The 20,743-nt window shown below is 41.4% G+C and overlaps 1 protein-coding gene across 1 annotated transcript in view; it reads right to left on the reverse strand.

Annotated features, from left to right (window-relative positions):
* The window catches only part of LRRC1 (leucine rich repeat containing 1), a 113,836-nt gene that overhangs the window by 63,987 nt on the left and 29,106 nt on the right, over window positions 1-20,743 (reverse strand). The window contains exons 2-3 of the mRNA XM_087718953.1: window positions 16,387-16,504; window positions 3,608-3,686 (exon numbers count right to left, since the gene is read on the reverse strand). Coding sequence (XP_087575079.1) covers window positions 3,608-3,686; window positions 16,387-16,504 — 197 coding nt within the window. The remainder of the gene's footprint in view (window positions 1-3,607; window positions 3,687-16,386; window positions 16,505-20,743) is intronic.

The following is a 20,743-nucleotide window of genomic DNA, read 5'->3' on the forward strand; positions in this document are numbered from 1 at the left end:
AATAAAGACTCCCTCCTGCCAATTACCTCCCAAAGACCGATTCGATCGCACAGACCTGGCCTTCTCCGGATTCCATCTGCCAGCCAATGCCGGCTGGCGACCCCCTGGGGAAGGGCCTTCTCTGTTGCAGCTCCAGCCCTCTGGAACGACCTCCCTGTTGAGATCCGGACCCTTACTACCCTCCCGGCCTTCCGTAAAGCTACTAAGTCCTGGCTGCTCCGGCAGGCCTGGGGCTGTTGAAGTATCCAGCCCCACTTTAATTGTGTATGTTGTTGTATTTTAAATTGTTGTTTTGTCTTATTTATCCCACTCCCCTTCTTATTGTAAGCCGCCTGGAGTCCTCCGGGAGTGGCTGGCATACAAAACCAATAAACTCAAACTCAAACTCAAATATTTGTGGATATATGATTTAGAATTTACTGGGTCTTTGGAAAATTCCGTTCCTTCACTTCCCTTTATCCTGCTTTTATTATTTTTATAAATAACTCAAGGCATTAAACGTACATAATATTCCTTCCTCCTCCTCTTTCCCTCGCAACAGCAACCCTGGGCCATGAGTTGGCCTACAGTCACCCAGGTGACTTGCATGCCTAAGGTGAGACTAGGACCTGGGGTCAGCTTAGACTGGACCAGAAGTGGCTTCCTACCAGTTCGCACCTATTCAGTAGAACCGGTTCGTCAAATCTACCGAACCGGTTAGAAGAGGTTCCACCAGTGGACCTGGAAAGCAGGCCACACCTACAGAAGAGGTTGCAAAAAAACTTTGAAACCCACCACTGGAGGAGAGAGATACAGAGAGAGAGAGAGAGAGAGAGACAGACAGACAGACAGACAGACAGACAGACAGACAGAATCACATACAGAGTCACAGAGGGAGGGAGGGAGAGAGAAGCAAAGAGCCACACACACACACACATACACAGAGAGAGAGAGAGACAGACAGACAGACTCACACAGAGAGAGAAAGAGAAAGAAAGAAGGAAGGAAGGAAGGAAGGAAAGAAAGAAAGAAAGAAAGAAAGAAAGAAAGAAAGAAAGAAAGAAAGAAAGAAAGAGAAAAGAAAGAAAAAGTGAGAGAGATGAAAGAAAAAAGAAAAAAGGGACAGAGAGACAAAAGGAAGGAAAGAGAGAGAGAGAGAGAACACATGGCTGGCAAGCCACTCCCACCAGGTCACATGGCCAGCAAGCCACTCCCACAAAGGAGGCCACACCCACAGAGTAGGTTCAAAAAGAAATTTGAAACCCACCACTGGACCAGACCAAAGAAGAGAGTCACTTTTCTTATAATTATCTTTTCAAAACAATATAAGCAAGGATATTGATGGAATCTGGAATTTATTTGAGGGGAGGAGTGAAATGGCTGTCTAGCCTAGAATTGCTGGTGGAGAGGAAATGGCTGAAGATCTGCCCTAAAACCTTGCTGTATTTATCTAGTAATTTCTGCAATGCTTGCATCATTCTAGTGAGATTCCTGTCAATAGACAAGTAGCCATGAAACACGTCAATTCTGATCAATTCCTGGTCTCATTTCTGGCTCTTCAGATATTCTCTCCTACACCCATGTAGTAAAGGTTGTTAAGTAGTAAATCGCAACAGACCATCCCAAGTCAAACATTGAACATTTATTGGTCTTTCGTGCGATGAAAGTGGTTACTCTAAGTAAGAGCTCATTTTAAAACAGGGACACCTGCATATTAAATATCAACTTTCAGAGCAAGAATGGACAACTGCTTGATGACCAGGATTTGCAATTCAAGGTGGCAGAGAAAAAAGAAAGTCAAATAGATGGGGGGCAATTATGCAAAATGTACTGAGTCACCTCTGGCTTTCAAAATATTTCTATTAATGTTCTCAAGGAAAGAACTTTGGTTTAAGTATGCCAAACCTACTTTCAAAGGCACGTAACTATTTTAGTGAGTATCCCACCTAAAACATTGGTTTTTTTGGTATAAGTATACCCTGAAATTGACAGTGTGTATTGTATTGTATTTTATTATTTGTATGCCACCCTTCTCCGGGAGGACTCAGGGCGGCGAACAATTCAAGGGGGAAAAAGGGGAACATAAAAACGAATACAAATAGTAAAAATAAGCAACAGTCGCACAACCATACATGTTGAGAGGGGAGGGAACTCATCACCCCCAGGCCTGCCGGCAAAGCCAGGTTTTGACGGCTTTTCGGAAGGCCTGGAGAGAGGTGAGGGTCCGAATCCCTGCGGGGAGTTCATTCCAGAGGGCTGGAGCTGCCACAGAGAAGGCCCTCCCCCGGGTAATAGCCAGGTGGCATTGGCTGGTAGATGGCACCCGGAGGAGGCCAACCCTGTGAGATCTAATGGGTCTGTGGGAGGTAATTGGCAGCAGGCGGTCTCTCAAGTGTGACCAGAAGGGGGTTCGGGGACCGTGAAAAAAAGAAGGGATTGGTGTTCACAGGTTGTCTGCATTGGCTATAACTTCTTATGAAATTATGGATGGCAACTGCTTTACTTTCCACGTGAGATATTGTCTCCAAGGAGCCAATTTATCAGCCCTGTTCTTGGTACTTAACAGGAAGCAATTAGCTGTTGGTAAAATGGATAGAATAGGGAACATTTTAACTTGTCTGGGCTACACCATTTGTCTCAATCAGGGAAGAACTTTTAATGAGTGGGAGGCAATGAAGCACCACACTGAATCCCCAGAGATATAGTGGCATCTGCCAGCCAATTTTCTTTCTGGAGTTTGCTCTCCAGGAGCAAGTATAGTCATCTCTCATATCTATTCTCAGCAGCAAAAGTAGCATTTCAGATAGTTTGGGGTTTGTTTATAGAGCCGAGGTGGCGCAGTGGTTAGGGTGCAGTACTGCAGGCCACTTCAGCTGACTGTTATCTGCAGTTCAGCGGTTCTAATCTCACCGGCTCAAGGTTGACTCAGCCTTCCATCCTTCCGAGGTGGGTGAAATGAGGACCCAGACTGTGGGGGCGATATGCTGACTCTGTAAACCGCTTAGAGAGGGCTGAAAGCCCTATGAAGTGATATATAAGTCTAACTGCTATTGCTATTGTTTGCTTTTTTGGAAGCTAAATGGTCAAACTAATCATTAAATACTAAGGCATCTTATTATCCTTTGCTCAGAAGTATTCCCCAGAACTACAATTATATACATGTGCTAATCAGATATTAAATAATAGTCCTGAGACATCTATCAGCTTCCCTACGACGTTTGAAGCTGCTTAAGAAATTTTCCAGATTCTATATCATTGGTGAGTTCCAACCAACAACTGGGGATCGCAGGTATCTATTTTTAAGTCATAGGTGTCTTCAGATTTGAGTAGCGTGAAATTCCCCCCTTTTTTTCTTTATTGCTATGCTTATCAAAGTTGAGGTTATATCGATCCCTTAATTCATGTTTTCCTTTTGTTGATGAGTTTAGTACCATCATGATTTTTAACACGTCTGAATACCATTAAATTTTTCTTGGGGCAACGGCAACTTCATTTTAAACACCAACTTTTCTTTAGTAGAATCAAATCTATTATTTGAAGAAGATATTAAAAAAAACTGAAAAAGACAATTTTACACTTTTAATAAGTTATGGAAAGGATTCGCAGTTCCATAAATTACAAAGTTTACCTTGTAAGAGGGTTTCCACTGAAGTCTGCTATCTGTAATGATTTGCAAAATGAGATGCTTTCAGGGATTTCCGGAATATCTGTAAGAGAGAAAAATCAGATATTAATTATGTAATATTAATTATCTCCTGCAATCAGAAAATCAAATGTTTAAGGGCCATATTTGCAGATCCAAATAGAGTTCCTATTACAATGTTTAAGCTCAAGACCGGCATGTCCAAAGCAGAAGTAAGCGTGACCCGACAAATGCGCACACGGCAAAAGCGCGCCGACAAAACTGCGGCGAGAAAACCGTGACGTCATAAACGCGCCCACAACAACGCGTCAACAAAACCGCGCCCACAAAAGGGCGATTTAAGTTAAGGTAAGGGTTAGGTTCAGGGTTAGGTTCAAGGTTAGGTTCAGGGTTAGGGTTAAGGTTAGGGTTAGGGTTAGGTTTAGGGTTAGGATTAGGATTAGGTTTAGGTTTAGGGTTAGGTTTAGGTTTAGGGTTAGGGTTAGGGTTAGGTTCAGGGTTAGGTTCAGGGTTAGGTTTAGGGTTAGGGTTAGGTTTAAGGTTAGGGTTAGGGTTAGGGTTAGGGTTAGGGTTAGGGTTAGGGTTAGGGTTAGGGTTAGGGTTAGGGTTAGGGTTAGGTTCAGGGTTAGGTTCAGGGTTAGGTTCAGGGTTAGGTTCAGGGTTAGGTTCAGGGTTAGGTTTAGGGTTAGGGTTAGGGTTAGGTTTAGGGTTAGGTTCAGGGTTAGGTTCAGGGTTAGGTTCAGGATTAGGTTTAGGGTTAGGTTTAAGGTTAGGTTTAGGGTTAGGTTCAGGGTTAGGTTCAGGGTTAGGTTCAGGGTTAGGTTCAGGGTTAGGGTTAGGGTTAGGGTTATTAGGTTTTTATTAGTTCTTTGTTGAAGGCACGCTTTTGTCGGTGCGCTGTTGTCGGCGCATTTCTGCACTCATTCATCGGCGCGATTTCGACCTCACGGTTTTCTCGCCGCGGTTTCATCGGCGCTCTTTTGTCGAGCGCGCATTTGTTGGTGAACCGAAGTAAGAGCCGGACACAGTAACTATACTATATATTGGTTGAAGACAACTCTCTTTCCAGTGGCCTGGTTCCACTGATTCTGAAACATGATTGCTTGTCACCATGGGCGTTAGCGGTGAATCAGAGATTAAGATGCTCCAAGCTTGCCACAGACCTACTTCTCTCTTCTGCTTTTGACCAGGGGAAAAAAGACAGTCCCTGAAAAAAGTTAAATGATACTAAATACCAAATTAAGGTCTTTCCTGTAGCAGCAGAATGCTAATACCAAAAAGCATTTGGCAATCCACAAGGTACATGCGAGTATTAACTTCTCACAGGCTGAATAAGGACTTTTTTTGAAGCCAGTAATAAAGAGTCTTACATCTGCAGGGCAAATTCACCAGATGCTCACTAACACAGGGGTCCCAACCCCCAATCCGTGGACCGGCACCATTTCACAGCATGCCGGAAACCAGTTCACATGAACAAGCGAAGCCATCTGCGGGATGCAGCTAGCATGTGGAACCACATCCCTCTGGTCCATGGAAAAACCTTTCTCCATGGAACCGGTCCCTAGTGCCCAAAAGTTTGGGGGGGCCACTGCACTAACAGGACAGAACCTACCCATGTGACTCTGGGGAAATTTAAAAAATCCCTAACATTTATAGTTTCACTGCAATTATACAGGGATTCTGGACCAACATCACATCCTACCCCTGCTGCAATATCTCTCAGGAAGGAGAGAAGAACATCAAATGAACTATCTATTGTCAGTCTCCAACCTTCCTTTCGCCCACCGAGTAGCCGAATTCTGTGAAAGCGCGGCAATTATTAATTCTAATTTCATTAATTTTATCTTTCTGGCTTTATTTTCCTTTCATACGCTGTTTTTTTTTTAATTGTAATAATAAACTTGATTTAACAATGACAAATGAATCATGACTTTTATAAAATAGCATTTTGAATTTGAATTTGAATTTATTTGTTATTTATAGGCCGCCCTTTTCCCTGAGGGGACTCAGGGCGGCTTACAGTTCATGGGAAGGGGGGTGCAAGATAAAACATAAGACAGTGCATAAATAAAAAATAAAACAATAAAACACAACTTTCATTCAGCATTCGGGTGGGGCGGATTAGAATCTTATCCCCAGGCCTGACGGGATATCCAGTTCTTAAGGGCTGTGCGGAAGGTCTGGACGGTGGTGAGGGTGCGAATCTCCACGGGGAGATCGTTCCAAAGGGTCGGAGCTGCTACTGAGAAGGCTCTCCTCCGCGTAGTCGCCAGTCGGCACTGACTGGCGGATGGAACTCGGAGGAGGCCTAATCTGTGCGATCTGATCGGTCGAAGGGAGGTAATCGGCAGGAGGCGGTCTCTCAAGTACTCAGATCCACTACCATGGAGAGATTTATGGATGGTAAGTAGCACCTTGAAGCGCATTTAGAGGAAAGATATTAAATAGGCTTTGTAAATGTAAGCCAAGCTTTAGCAAAAAAAAGAAACAACACATTATCGTCTTTAAGATTTGGCAGTAGAGCACAGTCCACCTCAGAAGTCATTAAGCAGTCCCCACGGGTCATTAACTGAACCAATGGTTTGCTATGGGTATAGTTTTACCAAGAATCGAAAGTAATAGCAATAGCAATAGCAATAGCAGTAGACTTATATACCGCTTCATAGGCCTTTCAGGCCTCTCTAAGCGGTTTACAGAGAGTCAGCATATTGCCCCCAACAATCTGGGTCCTCATTTTACCCACCTCGGAAGGATGGAAGGCTGAGTCAACCCTGAGCCGGTGAGATTTGAACCGCTGACCTGCTGATCTAGCAGTAGCCTGCAGTGCTGCATTTTAACCACTGCGCCACCTTGGCTCAAAAGTGCCAAGTTTTTGCAAAGCCACTGTAAAACATGGTCACATGACTGTGGGACACTGTAAACAGCCGCCCGGAGTCCTTCGGGATTGGGCAGCCTATAAATTTATTAAATAATAATAATAATAAGCTGTTAATGTGTCTGTGTTGAGTCCCCACACTTTGATCATGTGACCATTGAAGAACTTTGTCCAATTGTCAGAACTTTGAATCTGGGTCATACGAATCGAAGTTATGATCTTGGTTAATCAGAATCATAACTTCAAACAATTACCAGTTGTAAGGTTCAAGGTTCATTTTATTTATATGCCACCCTATTCCCGGGGGGACTCAGGGCGGTGCACAAACCCAAAGGAGGGGAAGGGAAAAACAAGAACTACAACAAAAGTACAGGGCATTTAAAACAACCAACAGCCACACAATTCGAGAGGGGAAGGGAACTCATCGACCCCAGGCCTGCCGACACAGCCAGGTTTTAACGGCTTTTCGGAAGGCCTGGAGAGAGGTGAGGGTCCGAATCTCTGCGGGGAGCTCGTTCCAAAGGGCCGGAGCTGCCACAGAGAAGGCCCTCCCCCGGGTAGTAGCCAGATGACATTGGCTAGTAGACGGAACCCGGAGGAGGCCTAATCTGTGTGATCTAATGGGTCTTTGGGAGGTAATTGGCAGCAGGCGGTCTCTCAAGTAAGTCAAAGGCTAGCTATATCAGATTTAATATGTGAGTATTCAGAATTCCATGCATCAGAGAGAAACATAGTTATCTTATTTGTTTGACAATAATCTTAGGCCTGAGTCACATATCACATTAAGCTGAGGTTGCTTTAATCATGATTTATTGAATGAACTGAGTGGGTGTAGGCAGTGTCTTAAATCATGAGTGGCTTGCTACATATGGTATGGATCTAGCCATAGTCAGCACATACAAGCAGTATTAAGGGAAAAAAATCAGATTTTACATGGGCCTAAAGAATTCCAAGTATTTCATATGTATTAATTTGACAATCTTTTGACAACCTTATAGTAACTTATCCTATTACCAACATTACCAGCAAAGAAATCAGGGTCTATGTTGTGACCACAAAGAAAGAACACCCACACACACACACACACAGCATAGTGTCAACTAGGGAAGCATTCCTGACCTGCTCATAAATTTAATTAGGGCATCAGTTAAGACACATAGTTTCATTTGTATCATTTGCATCCTGATTGCTTATTTTTTATTTTATTTTTAAAAAAACACAATTATATAAGTCAACTTTAGGTTTTCTGATTTGGTAGTCATATAAATCTAACAAAGAAACAAAATAAATGAATTTAAAAACTCTTCATCTGTATTTGGAATTTTCACTTCCAGAGACGCACAAATTCTGAACACTGTCAACTTCTCCTAACAAGATTTTTTTTAACACCTTATTCTCAATTAACAACTATGATTTTAAGGGGAAATAAATGCATCAGGATTGAATTTTTGGCAAACTCTTCCAAAAGCCAATAGTTTGGGGATGGTACAGGGGTGGGTTTCAACCGGTTCGCGGCGGTCCCTGCGAACCGGTTGGTCGCCGAACCCGGAAGTAAGTAACTTCCGGGAACGGCGAAGGACGCGCCCGCCCGCCCACGGTCCTTACCCGGTTTTGATGAGTTCTGCGCTTCCACGCATGCGCAGGACGCATACAGCGCCTGCGCGATCGTCCAGGAGCAGCTGGAGCGTCGCGCAGACACTAGTACGCATGCGTGCACCACGCGCGTGCACGAGGACGCCACCGGCCCCGTTCCAACCGAACCAGTTGGAACGGGGTGAGAAACCCACCCCTGGGATGGTAGCAGTACTAAGTAGAATAATTGGGGAAATGCTCTATTAAGTATGGATCAAATAGACCAGTGTTTCTCAACCTTGGTGACTTTAAGTCCTGTGGACTTCAACTCCCAGAATCCCCCAGCCAGCATAGCTGGCTGGGGGATTCTGGGAGTTGAAGTCCACAGGACTTAAAGTCACCAAGGTTGAGAAACACTGAAATAGACTGATGTGCACCTGTTTTATGAATTTCTGTTCTACAGCTAACTGGGTCAAAGAATGTTTAAGGGTGCTAGTTAATCGATCCAATCCCCTTGAATGTGCAGGAGGCTTTCTGTCCTACGCACCACAGAACGCTTTTATTTATACATGTGACCGACCAGATGCTTTGGCAGTGGATACCCTGGCACTGCTAAACCGTAAGGCTATAAAATATAAGCTCTATGACGCAGGATGGTGTAAACAGGCACTCCGTCAGCTGAAGGTTAGCATGGCTAACGGGAAAAATGCCATGCAAGCAGGATTATAAATACGAGGACACCCGTTACTCTCCATGCACTTAATGCTAACAGAATCACAGCTAAAATGCGGGTTGCAGTCACAGCTCAAAACCTATCTACAGTGCAGCATGGGAGTCTAATAAGAAAGATACTCTGACATTACTACTTCATGATGCCTCACTTAAATCCCACAAGATTGAACATGGCAAGTAAACCACATGTTAGCAATAGCAATAGCAGTAGACTTATATACCGCTTCATAGGCCTTTCAGGCCTCTCTAAGCGGTTTACAGAGAGTCAGCATATTGCCCCCAACAATCTGGGTCCTCATTTTACCCACCTCGGAAGGATGGAAGGCTGAGTCAACCCTGAGCCGGTGAGATTTGAACCGCTGACCTGCTGATTTAGCAGTAGCCTGCAGTGCTGCATTTAACCACTGCGCCACCTTGGCTCATATCATGTTATCTTAACCAAGGTAGGGAAGAAAGTGGTTGGAGCAATTCCACTGTGCTTTATCCTTTCTTGACTTCCCGTGAAGTTTCTGTAAGCAAAACCTAAACTTCACCGTACCCAGGTGGAAATTTCTTTTTCTTTTTTCCCCCCTCGCATAGATTTAACACCAGCATAAATTTATACTTAAGGGCTTTAGATAACTTGTAAAATAAAATTGTACAATGGCTCACCAGGGGTTCTTGCATTCTTTATCATCCTAAACAATGAAAGCAGAGAATAGGAACAGAAAAAAGAAGGGAAGAAAAATTCCCTATGCTAAGCTATTATCGGCAGAGATCGTTTTCTTGAAAAGAAGTAATAATCTTTTATGAAATGTTGCAAAAGTAATTCAGAATATTAAAAAGACCTTCTAAGCCATAGTGGCTGCAAGAAACATTTTAGTCTTTGAGACCGTCTTCTGCCGCACACCTCCCTAAGACCGATAAGATTGCACAGGATGGGCCTTCTCCAGGTGCCATCAGCTGGACAATGCCGGCTGGTGACGCCTCGGAGTAGGGCCTTCTCTGTTGCCGCTCCGGCTCTATGGAATGAGCTACCCCCAGAGATCTGGACCCTACCCACTCTCATGGCCTTACGAAAAGCTATTAAGACCTGGCTATTCCGGCAGGCCTGGGGCTGTTGACCTCTGGATTCAGGTCCAGCCCCGCTTAGATTGGGTGCATGTTGTGTCTTTTTTAATTTGTCGTGTTTTATCTGTTTTTAATTTCTCTTAACTTCTGTTTCTGTAAGCCGCCCGGAGTCCTTCGGGATTGGGCGGCCTATAAATTTAATAAACAGTTAAACAGTTAAACAGTTAGTATACTTCTTCCAATACAGCTTTATTAGCACAGCTCTAAGATGTTCAGAGATATTTGTTTTAGTATACCAAGTTTAATTCTAGTTTGTTTTATAACATAACATAAAACATAACACAATGTAACATAAAATATTACTTAACATAAAACAATATAACGTAACATAACATTTCTATAGTTATTTCCATCTTCCAGAGGATATATATGTTTTCCTTGCAGATGGAGAGATGTTTAAGTACAGCTGGATGTCTATATTTTCAAGCGTAGAACAGTGCATCCCTGGAACTTAATAACCACACTTATGGACCTAACTTAAGTGCCACTAGGTGGAGCCTAATGTGGACATCTGATTCTCTTCCCAGATTTCTAACCATTAGAGATTTAAATAACGGCAATAGAGATTCTGGATTTTTTTCAAAACTTTGCCCTTCTCAGTTCTATCTAAAATTTCCTCTTTTTACAGTTTGCTTGTTGAAGAGATTTAAAGATCTCAAAGGTTTAGCTGTTTTTCTGGCTTTTGAGCTAATTCAAACCGGTAGTAAAAATATTTGCAACCCACCACTGATATTAGCAAAAGAGAAGTTTTCAACCTCCTTTAAACAAATGCAACACCAACAAACAGCATTATCAAATGAGGGAATTGTAACTTGGGTTTGCCAATCAAAATTTTTATTATTATCCAGAGTAACATGATTAGTACAGCACACAAAAACTCTTATGGTTAGGCCTGGTATAATGTTTGAACTAGAACTAACTAATGTGTTAACCTGTAGTTAAGGAAGAGTAGTTTAACATGTTTGGCTAAGTTACCCAAATGAAAACAAGGTCTGACATCTATATACTACAAAAACCATTGGTGTCATGACCCTTAACTGGGCAAATATCAGTGGTGGGATTCAGCCAGTTCGCACCTATTCGGGAGAACCGGTTGGTAACTTTCTAAGCAGTTCGGAGAACCGGTTGTTGGAAGAAATCTCATTTTGTTTTTTCCCCACTTTCCAGGGCTAATCCTGTAAGGAAGACAGGAAGGAAACATTCTGGTGTTGTTTCTAGACTCATCTTGATTGCCCTGCTTACAGAAACTGCCTCTCCGGTTAACCCTTATTACATTGTAACAGCTAAGGCGAAGCGCCCATCAACGTGAGTGATGTTGAGTTGGCCAAGCCCACCCAGTCACATGACCACCGAGCCCCACCTACCCAAATGGTCATCAGGGCAGAGAACCGGTTGTTAAATTATTTGAATCCCACCACTGGCAAATATGTACAGTATATGTCCAAAATCCAGGATCCATGATTCCTGAGAGAATGGATTTGGGCATGTTGGGATTGCATTCCATGCTACTGGCTGCTGTGGTCATGTGATCTTCAGCTTCAATGTTCTGTGACAATTTCCCAGCCAATGTCATAATTCCTCACACCCTCCTCCAACTCAGCAGAAGCATTTATCTGTCTGCTGCCTTGGACATTCAACTTCCTGCTGGCTTCCCCATTAACGTTCTCCCTGCAAGCTTCCCATAAGCAAAGTAAATGGGGAAGCCAACAGGAATAATGACATCTTTTCTGCTTCCTTCCGTCTCACATTCAGGGCAATGTGATACTACCTGAGATTCCCCCATTTAATGTTTAATGTTTAATAAATTTATATGCCGCCCAATCCCGAAGGACTCCGGGTGGCTTACATAAAAGCAATTTAAAAGAATACTAAAAACTTTAAAAAGTAGAAGACAAGGCAAGTTAAAAGACACAACATGCACTCAACCTTAGTGGGGCTGGACTTCATTCAAGAGGTCAACAGCCCCAGGCCTGCTGGAAAAGCCAGGTCTTAATAGACTTTCGGAAGGCCGAGAGAGTGGGGAGGGTCCGGATCTCAGGGGGTAGATCGTTCCATAGGACCGGGGCAGCTACAGAGAAGGCCCTCCCCCGAGGAGCCGCCAAACGACATTGTCTAGTTGACGGCACCCGGAGAAGGCCCATCCTGTGAGATCTTATCGGACACTGGGAGGTATGTGGCAGAAGACGGTCCCATAGATATCCAGGTCCTAAGCCATGTAGGGCTTTAAAGGTGATAACCAGCACCATTTCCCAAATCCATATTCTTGTTAGAATTAATCTCAATCAAATTAACTTTTTTTTTTTAATTTTGAAGGATTGTCCTGACTAAACCACATGAAACAGTCAGCTTTTAAGGATGAAAACAAGACTAGGCTCAGAAGGAAGAAGTGCTTCTTCGCAGCTTTTTAAAAGAAAAATCTGTATTTGGCAACGCAAAGGTGTAAAAGATTCACAAACCGGGTAGAATATACAATTACTTATGGTACAAGCTTGTAGAACTATTAGTAATTACTAATATCCGCTATTAAAATGTGCTGGTTCATGGTATTCTGTACAAAACATCTAGTTAATGCTTTGATTGTTTTCAAAATGAGTGTTTCTGTATGTATATATAGTTAGATCTGTATCTCCACATACATATTCTCTTTGAGATTAAGAAATATTCCACACCCTTAATTATGCTACCTGAAATACCTGTAAATGAAGAAGTAGTTTTAATTAAATACAAATGATGTGGAAGTAAAGAAAGTTCCTAAGAAATATCATACACTTTGATATTGCCAACATTTACACGGAAAAACAAATCTATGAAGCTCAATTGTATTTTAGCTGTGAAGCTACTTCAATAAGAAACTTAGTGTAATTCTAAGTACTAAAACATCAAGCAACACACAAAGAGGCTCATAATGAAATAGCTGATAAGTGAAATATTACACTGTAGCCACATTTTTAAAATGCCTAAAATAGGAAAAGCTTACAGCAGAAAAAAAAGAATAATAATTATAGCAAATGCTCAACACAAAGCGCATTACTCAGCAATATTTAAAATGTCCTCCCTTAGTCTCTTCAGTAAAATATTTACAGTACTTCTTTTTTTTAAAAATGGCAGTAAGATCACCCAATAGGATGATTTCATTATAACAAGAATACAGATATCACTATATCCACAACGGCTACTTCCAGCTCTCATAAAACCAGAATTTTGGTCAGGTAGTTTCCAAATGTAGACCCTTGAAAAGAAAAGGACTTAAAGAAATAGCAATAGCAATAGCAGTTAGACTTATATACTGCTTCATAGGGCTTTCAGCCCTCTCTAAGCGGTTTACAGAGTCAGCATATCGCCCCCAACAGTCCGGGTCCTCATTTCACCCACCTCGGAAGGATGGAAGGCTGAGTCAACCTTGAGCCGGTGAGATTTGAACCGCCGAACTGCAGATAACAGTCAGCTGAAGTGGCCTGCAGTACTGCACTCTACCCACTGCGCCACCTCGGCTCTGAAAGTGTCAGATCAGTTATAAAGTTCAAGACTAATTATTGTATTGATGAGGAAAGAAAATACAATAACTATCCTTATATAATAGGTATGGGAAGGATTGGTCAATGGAAGACAATTTCTTTTTTCTCACGGTTTTAATTGCTGCCAGCTACTCTCTGGGCAGGGCTGAAGTGAGCAAACGATGGAGAACTAATTCTTAAGAGTCTTCCTCCTTGTCTCTTCTATCTTCCCTATGCAGCAGACTGCAGGGAAAGGGCTAATGTTTATTATGTTACGGAATGATTAAAGTGGTGGTGTTTTGTTTTTTTCAAATTAAGCCAAGAAAGACGCTGAAATGTAGTGGCTGAAATATCCTGGAATAGGACTTGGAAGAACACAAGTTTAATTCTGTCTTCTGCCAGGAAAATTCTCTGGGTGACTTTAAGCCGAGGTGGCGCAGTGGTTAGGGTGCAGTACTGCAAGCCACTTCAGATGACTGTTATCTGCAGTTCAGCGGTTATAATCTCACCGGCTCAAGGTTGACTCAGCCTTCCATCCTTCCGAGGTGGGTGAAATGAGGACCCAGACTGTGGGGGCAATATGCTGACTCTGTAAACCGCTTAGAGAGGGCTGAAAGCCCTATGAAGCGGTATATAAGTCTAACTGCTATTGCTAATTACAATCAAGCTCATCTGCCCTATGAAGTTGTTCCTATGGGGCTCAAATAAAGAACTCCTGGACAAAAAGTGTGAAAGAAATCTAATAAACAAGTAACAAGTAAGAGGCACATGCGGTTTAGGACCAGTTTGTATGCCCAAGTGATAAAAAAAAAATACTTCTGAACTCAAAGTGCAAAGGAGAACATTGAAGCAAAAATAAAAACAGGCATGTAAAATTTGGTGGGCACAAATATCACTATATCCGCAAAGAGCAAAGATTCTGGGTCATAGTAGAGAATTTTAAAAGCAGTTTCTTCCCTTCAGGGATTTCCAAAAGTCAGTTATAACTTTTATGCTTGTGACAACAAGGTTTCATCAAACGAAATGTTGGTTATTACCTTTAAAGCCCTACATTGCTTAGGGCCAGCATACCTGCGAGACCGCCTACTGCCACATTCCTCCCAATGGCCGGTGAGATCCCACAGGGTGGGCCTCCTTCAGATGCCGTCAGCCAGACAATGCCGGCTGGCGGCTCCCCTGAGGAGAGCCTTCTCTGTGGCTGCTCCGACCCTTTGGAACGAGCTACCCCCAAAAATCTGGACTCTCATGGCCTTCAGAAAAGCTCTTAAAACCTGGCTATTCCGGCAGGCCTGGGGCTGTTGACCTCATTGTTGAGGTCCAGCCCCGATCGTAACAAATGTATGCGTGTTGATTTTAAATTGTTTTTATTTTTATTTTCATTTTTTATTATTTTTTTTCCTTCGTTGTAAGCCACCCAGAGTCTTCCGGGATTGGGAGGCCTATAAATCGATTAAAACCTGAAACTTGAAACTAATTGTTAGCTTTTAGAATGCCATTGTTATTAAAAACAACAGGAGAAGCCTCCATTGTCTCTTAAAATTATCATTTTCTAATCTAACACCCTCTAAACATACGAGATATCAGCCTTTAATGTGGAAGTACTATATGAAGGGGGAATCTGGTTTAAATAATACCTGGGCAGGCTTTTGGTTATAGGATTCTCAGGAATATATTTAGCAACTGTGAACGTTTTAAAATGATCCCAACCAAATGTATCTGCCGATTTTTTTCCTCAAAAGTATTCACGGAAAACATACCGTTTGCACAGCCTACACCACAACTTCGACATGATGCTCTGGGTGAACATGACAATGAAAATAATATTAACTAATATCTTTTGGGATCAAGGTATGTCCAGCAGCATATTTCTTCCATTTGTTGATTCTTAACCTCATATCAAGCTTTAATTTTTTTTTAAAAAAAACCATTTCAAACTATGAGTTCCCCTACCCCATACTGTCTACAAAAATCAATTAAAATAAGCTTTTCCCCTTTTCTTATACAATAATATGTGAAATAATGCAAAATCTAGACAATGACTGGGTCGTGACCCGACAAATGCGCGAACGTCAAAAGCGCGCCGACAAAACCACGGCGCTAAAACCGCGATGTCAAAAGCACGCCGACAACAGCGTGCCGACAAAACCGCGCCAACAGAAGCGCGATTTAAGTTAAGGTAAGGTTTAGGGTTAGGTTTAGGGTTAGGTTTAGGGTTAGGTTTAGGGTTTGGGTTAGGGTTACAGCGTGCTTCTGTCGGCGCGCTGTTGTCTGCGCGCTTCAGCGCTCATTCGTCAGTGCGGTTTTGTCACCGCGGTTTAGTCACCGCGGTTTAGTCAGGCGCGCTTTTGTCGTTCACGCATTTGTGGTGGAACCGACTGGGTTTATGCCTCGTGCTTGGCAGTGCTTACTAAATAATTTACAGGTGACTGAGTTGTAACAAGACACTTTTCCCCGCTATCCTCCCCCGCCAAAAAAAAACCCCAACGACCTTGTTAATACCATACACCAAGGAAAAACTAAAAAAAAAATATCCCATTATGCAAAGTGTGTATCCAGGCATTTGATGAACACACTGCATAAATCTTGTCCAGTCCTGCAGAGTAGCTGCTGTTGCTCAAATAATGTGGATATGTGGCAAACTTCGCATGCCACAGTTAAGCCAGCATAAAAAAAAGGCAGTAATAATGCAGGGTTTGGGCCAGTCTTAAGATCTATTCAAACAAAAGGAGGATGGACCGGGACAATTTCATGCCAAGCTAACATGGGACCTTATTGTCTTAGGCAAGCCCTTCATTGGCTTGCTTTTCATTTGGATATTAATAGTTTGTTTTTCCAAGTCAGTCGTGAAGAGTAAGGAGAGGTACATTAACCTATTTGCCAACTAATTCTATAGTGCGATAATTAAGGCTGACTCATTTTCAACCGTGCTGTAAAAAAAAAAAAAGCCCTAATACAGATTTACACATCATATTCATGCTTACCATTTCGAGACAAATCGAGTTCTACCAGCTGCATGAAGTTTGCTATCTCTGGCGGAAGTCGCTGGATTTCATTATCGCTAAGCCCAAGTTTTCGTAATTTTATAAGTTGGAAAAAAGCCTGAAAGAGAAAACAATTTTCCATTCAATACATGCAGTATATGTATATATATAGGTAGTTTTGGTGCTTCGTACGGAGAAAAATAAGGACGGGGAAGAATGGCCAACACTGATGAACATTTAGCATTATCCTGTTAACTGAGTTTGTCATAATCAGCCCGTGTTTCAGCACGAGAGGAAATAAATCAATTCCAAGATCAATGTGAGACAATATTATAGATTCTACTTTGGTATCATTATCCCATGACCTTTTGTTTTTTATTGTTTTATATATATATATATATATATATATATATATATATATATATATATATATATATATATATATATATATATATATATATATATATATATATATATATATATATATATATATATATATATATATATATATATATATATATATATATATATATATTAGATTTTTTACAACCCCTGGTAAGCCCCAATTATGGGAGGAAGCTAACTGCTTCCATCGTCTGTCTATCGGCTCGTCACAAGAGTCCATCACGACAGAAACCCAATATTTTTACTGTTGCCTTTGTTATATTTGTGTTTTTTTATTTGTGCTGATAAATATATATATATACACACACACACATCGTATCTAACCTAGTATATATCGCTCTCTCCCCCCACCCTCCCCCCCAACACCCCACCTCCCCCCCCGACTTCCCAGAGCCCGTACACGGTATAGATTTTTAACAAACACAGTCTAAAATATATTGAGAAAAAAGAAATTTTAAAAAAGGGTTAATAACATCTCTACATTGATCTTAGCTTCTTCTTGCTACGCTAACTTTGAACAGTTTAAATCATTCCTGATCTTAAGCATAGGCTATATGGAATTTCTTAGCCCCATATTTGTTTTGTATATAGTCAATCCATTTTTTCCAGTCTCGTTTATATCTCTCATTTGAATGATCTTTAAGATATGCCGATATTTTAGCCAGCTCGGCTAGATTTGTAACTTTCAATGTCCATTCTCCCACAACCTCGGTCTACATGGGGCTGCCCTTGAAAAGTGTTCGAAGACTTCAGCTAGTCCAGAATGCAGCCGCGCGAGCGATTGTGGGTGCGCCTAGGTACACCCCCGTTACACCTATCCTCCGCGAGCTGCACTGGCTGCCCATCGGTCTCCGGACACGCTTCAAGGTGCTAGTCGTTACTTATAAAGCCCTACATGGCATCGGACCTGGGTACCTGAGAGACCGCCTCCTGCCAATTACCTCCCAAAGACCGATTCAATCGCACAGGCTTGGCCTTCTTCGGGTTCCATCTGCCAGCCAATGTCGGCTGGTGACCCCCCGGGGGAGAGCCTTCTCTGTTGCTGCTCTGGCCCTCTGGAACGTGCTCCCCGTTGAGATCCAGACCCTTACTACCCTCCTGGCCTTCCGTAAAGCTACTAAGTCCTGGCTGTTCCGACAGGCCGGGGGCTGTTGAAGTATCCAGCCCCACTTCAATTGTGAATGTTGTGTATTTTTTAAATTGTTGTATTGTCCTAGTTATCCCCCTTTCCCTGTTTTATTGTGAGCCGCCCGGAGTCCTTCGGGAATGGGCAGCATACAAAACTAATAAAACAAACAAACAAACAACCTACTGGAGTTCTTGAAGGGTTCTAATCCTATGGGGGGCCATTTGTGTTCCCCGTTATCATCTGATGACTTTTTTCTCTTTTTAATACTTTATACTGCCCAGAATATATTTTTTTTTAATTGGGCCAACTCAATAAATACATTAAGTAAAGTAAATGGCACTTACGCTATCTCAAGTTGCCCCCAAAAAATGGATCTAGAAGTATTGTCTGCCTTTCGTAAAGCCTTCCCACAGCCAATTCAGTACACATCTGTATTGCTTACACAATTTTATGGCATTCACATCATCGAGGTAAGTTATTTATCTGTGCATAGTGTGATCGCGCACATGCGCGATAACAACTAACAAACAAAGATACAGATCACACCAAGTTGATCTCTGGATTTTATTCAAGTGATTCAGGTCTACTTTCACCACCTATTGCTTGAAATTATATGGTACATTGTTCAAGTATTACAGCCCACACAGGGAGCACCATGTAGCTTTAATAACACAAGTGTGAGCTCATCTCCCCACAATGAATAGGGTACTCATCACACAGAGTGTAAGAATCACAGAACCAGACAGTAGACCTTCATTTGCCATTTTTCTCATGCATCGTTTGTCTTAAAGAATTTCATCTGCGGGGTGCTAATAAGGACCAGTTGAGTTCTCTGTTAATGAAAAACAAGGCACACTAACCCCAAGAACACTGTTAAACACGAGTGTTATGTCTGTTAGTATTAATATAAACATGACAATGGGTCCCCAAATTATGACTCTCGTAGCCTGATTTCAAGACTACCCAAAGTCTTGAAGGAAAGCATTAGTGCACAACCAGCAATCTGCAAACTTAAAGTTAATCAAGGGTTTACAACTAAAATGATAGTGCCAGCAGCAAATCCTATGTTGCATATTCTTCTCTCCCTATGAATGTCTCTCTTAGAGAGATGGAGAAGGATAACATAATGGGGGATGGGTCCCTGTTCTGACCCCCCTTCTTCGCTCATTCACAGACGACAGTCAGACAGACTTAAAAGGAAATAACTTTATCAGTCCTGGCTCACGTTGGCTGCGAGCCCAAAAATAAACATAAATAAAGTCTCTGGCAAAAAGGTTACGCAGCAGAATGCAAAAACAAAGAGCTATTACAGCAACACCAGGTTTACAGAAAGAAAGCAAATCACTTCTCCAAGTGTCTCTTTGAATCAGGGTTACAGAAAGCAAATCACTTATCCAAGTGCCTCTCACAAACAAACCACGACCAATGAACGATGAACCACAAACGAACAAATGAACGTTGACTTCTGCAACCAGGGCGCGGCACCATCAGTCCTTTTATCTCCAGAAGACGACACTAACAAGCCCCAGCTGCATTGTTATTCCTGCATCTTGACTCAACTCACAGCAAACTTCTGCTGAGTCACAACAGGTCCCCAAATTTATTTCAAATAAGCCGGGACATAAAGGAGAAAGAAATAGGAAAAGAAATAAAAAGATAGAAAAAAGGATATAATAAAAAGAAAATATGTAAAGAAGTAACTTCCCCCTTCATCACAAGTATAAGCAATTTCAGTAATTTATCATCTTTTCTTAAAATGTAATAAATGATATCTTCTTCCCATATCCCATCTCTTATCTATAAATAAATCATTGTCATTTCGGTCTGATGTCAGAAAAAGTCCATTAAGGGTTACCAGTGATAACAATATGTATATTTTAACCTTGATCAAATAAAGCAACTTTATATTCCTGCCTTATATTTCTTGTTTTTTAGTTCCTCGAAATAATTTTCTAAAATCTCCCAACTTTGATTTGGAGCCACCTAGAGTTGGTTATAAGAGGCGTGTATATATAGTTTCCAGATCATTCTCTTGGTTTGTTATTTGTATATACTTTTAAATATTAAGACATCAGCTGGTTACTTTTGTAGATCACTCTTGTGGCCTGTCATTCTTAAATTCACCTTCAAATCAGTCTAAATACTGTCAGGTTAAACTTGTTCCTCTTCCATAACATCTTTTAAAAGTTCATCTATATATAGGCAAATACTCTTAAAATTGATTTCTGGGCTAACTGTTCAAAAATATACTTCAATTTGTCCAATATTGAAATATCTTGCCTTATCCTATAACTGACTTGAGTTTGATTATTTTCCATTATTAGAATCTTTAGTTCTCTCTAGCATCCAATTCTTAAGTCTCATCTTATTTGTGTTTGCTTAAAAAAGAATTCAAAATAAAAGAATTTTTGCATTCTTGCAATTAATTCCAAAATTTATTTCAACCCTTTGTCCTTTTGTAACTTTCTAAAATCAAAGTTTTAATCAACACAGGCCATTTAAAATTGTCGGCAAAATTTTAAAAATAGATTTTTCTCAGCTCTTATAACAGTATCGTTATTACATCTACCAGTTATCTGCTTAATCATGGGATTTTCCCAACATTTGCTAAAAGAGACATTTCAGGCTCTTCATGCCATTCAGTATACTTTAGTAAATACAATGCATTACCAAACGCTGAACCCAAAGATATTGTTTTAAATAATATCTCAACCTTTAATTTTAGAGAGTTTAAAAATGAGTGTAAAACAGTGCTGTAACTATTAATAAAAAGGACAATAATTATAAAGGGGGGAAAAACAGCTTGACGGTTGAATCATCTAT

The sequence above is a fragment of the Thamnophis sirtalis genome, unplaced genomic scaffold (genome assembly GCF_051295495.1).
Source record: "Thamnophis sirtalis isolate CommonGarterSnake01/CBP01778 unplaced genomic scaffold, rThaSir2_p1.2 scaffold_6, whole genome shotgun sequence".
Classification (NCBI taxonomy): domain Eukaryota; kingdom Metazoa; phylum Chordata; class Lepidosauria; order Squamata; family Natricidae; genus Thamnophis; species Thamnophis sirtalis.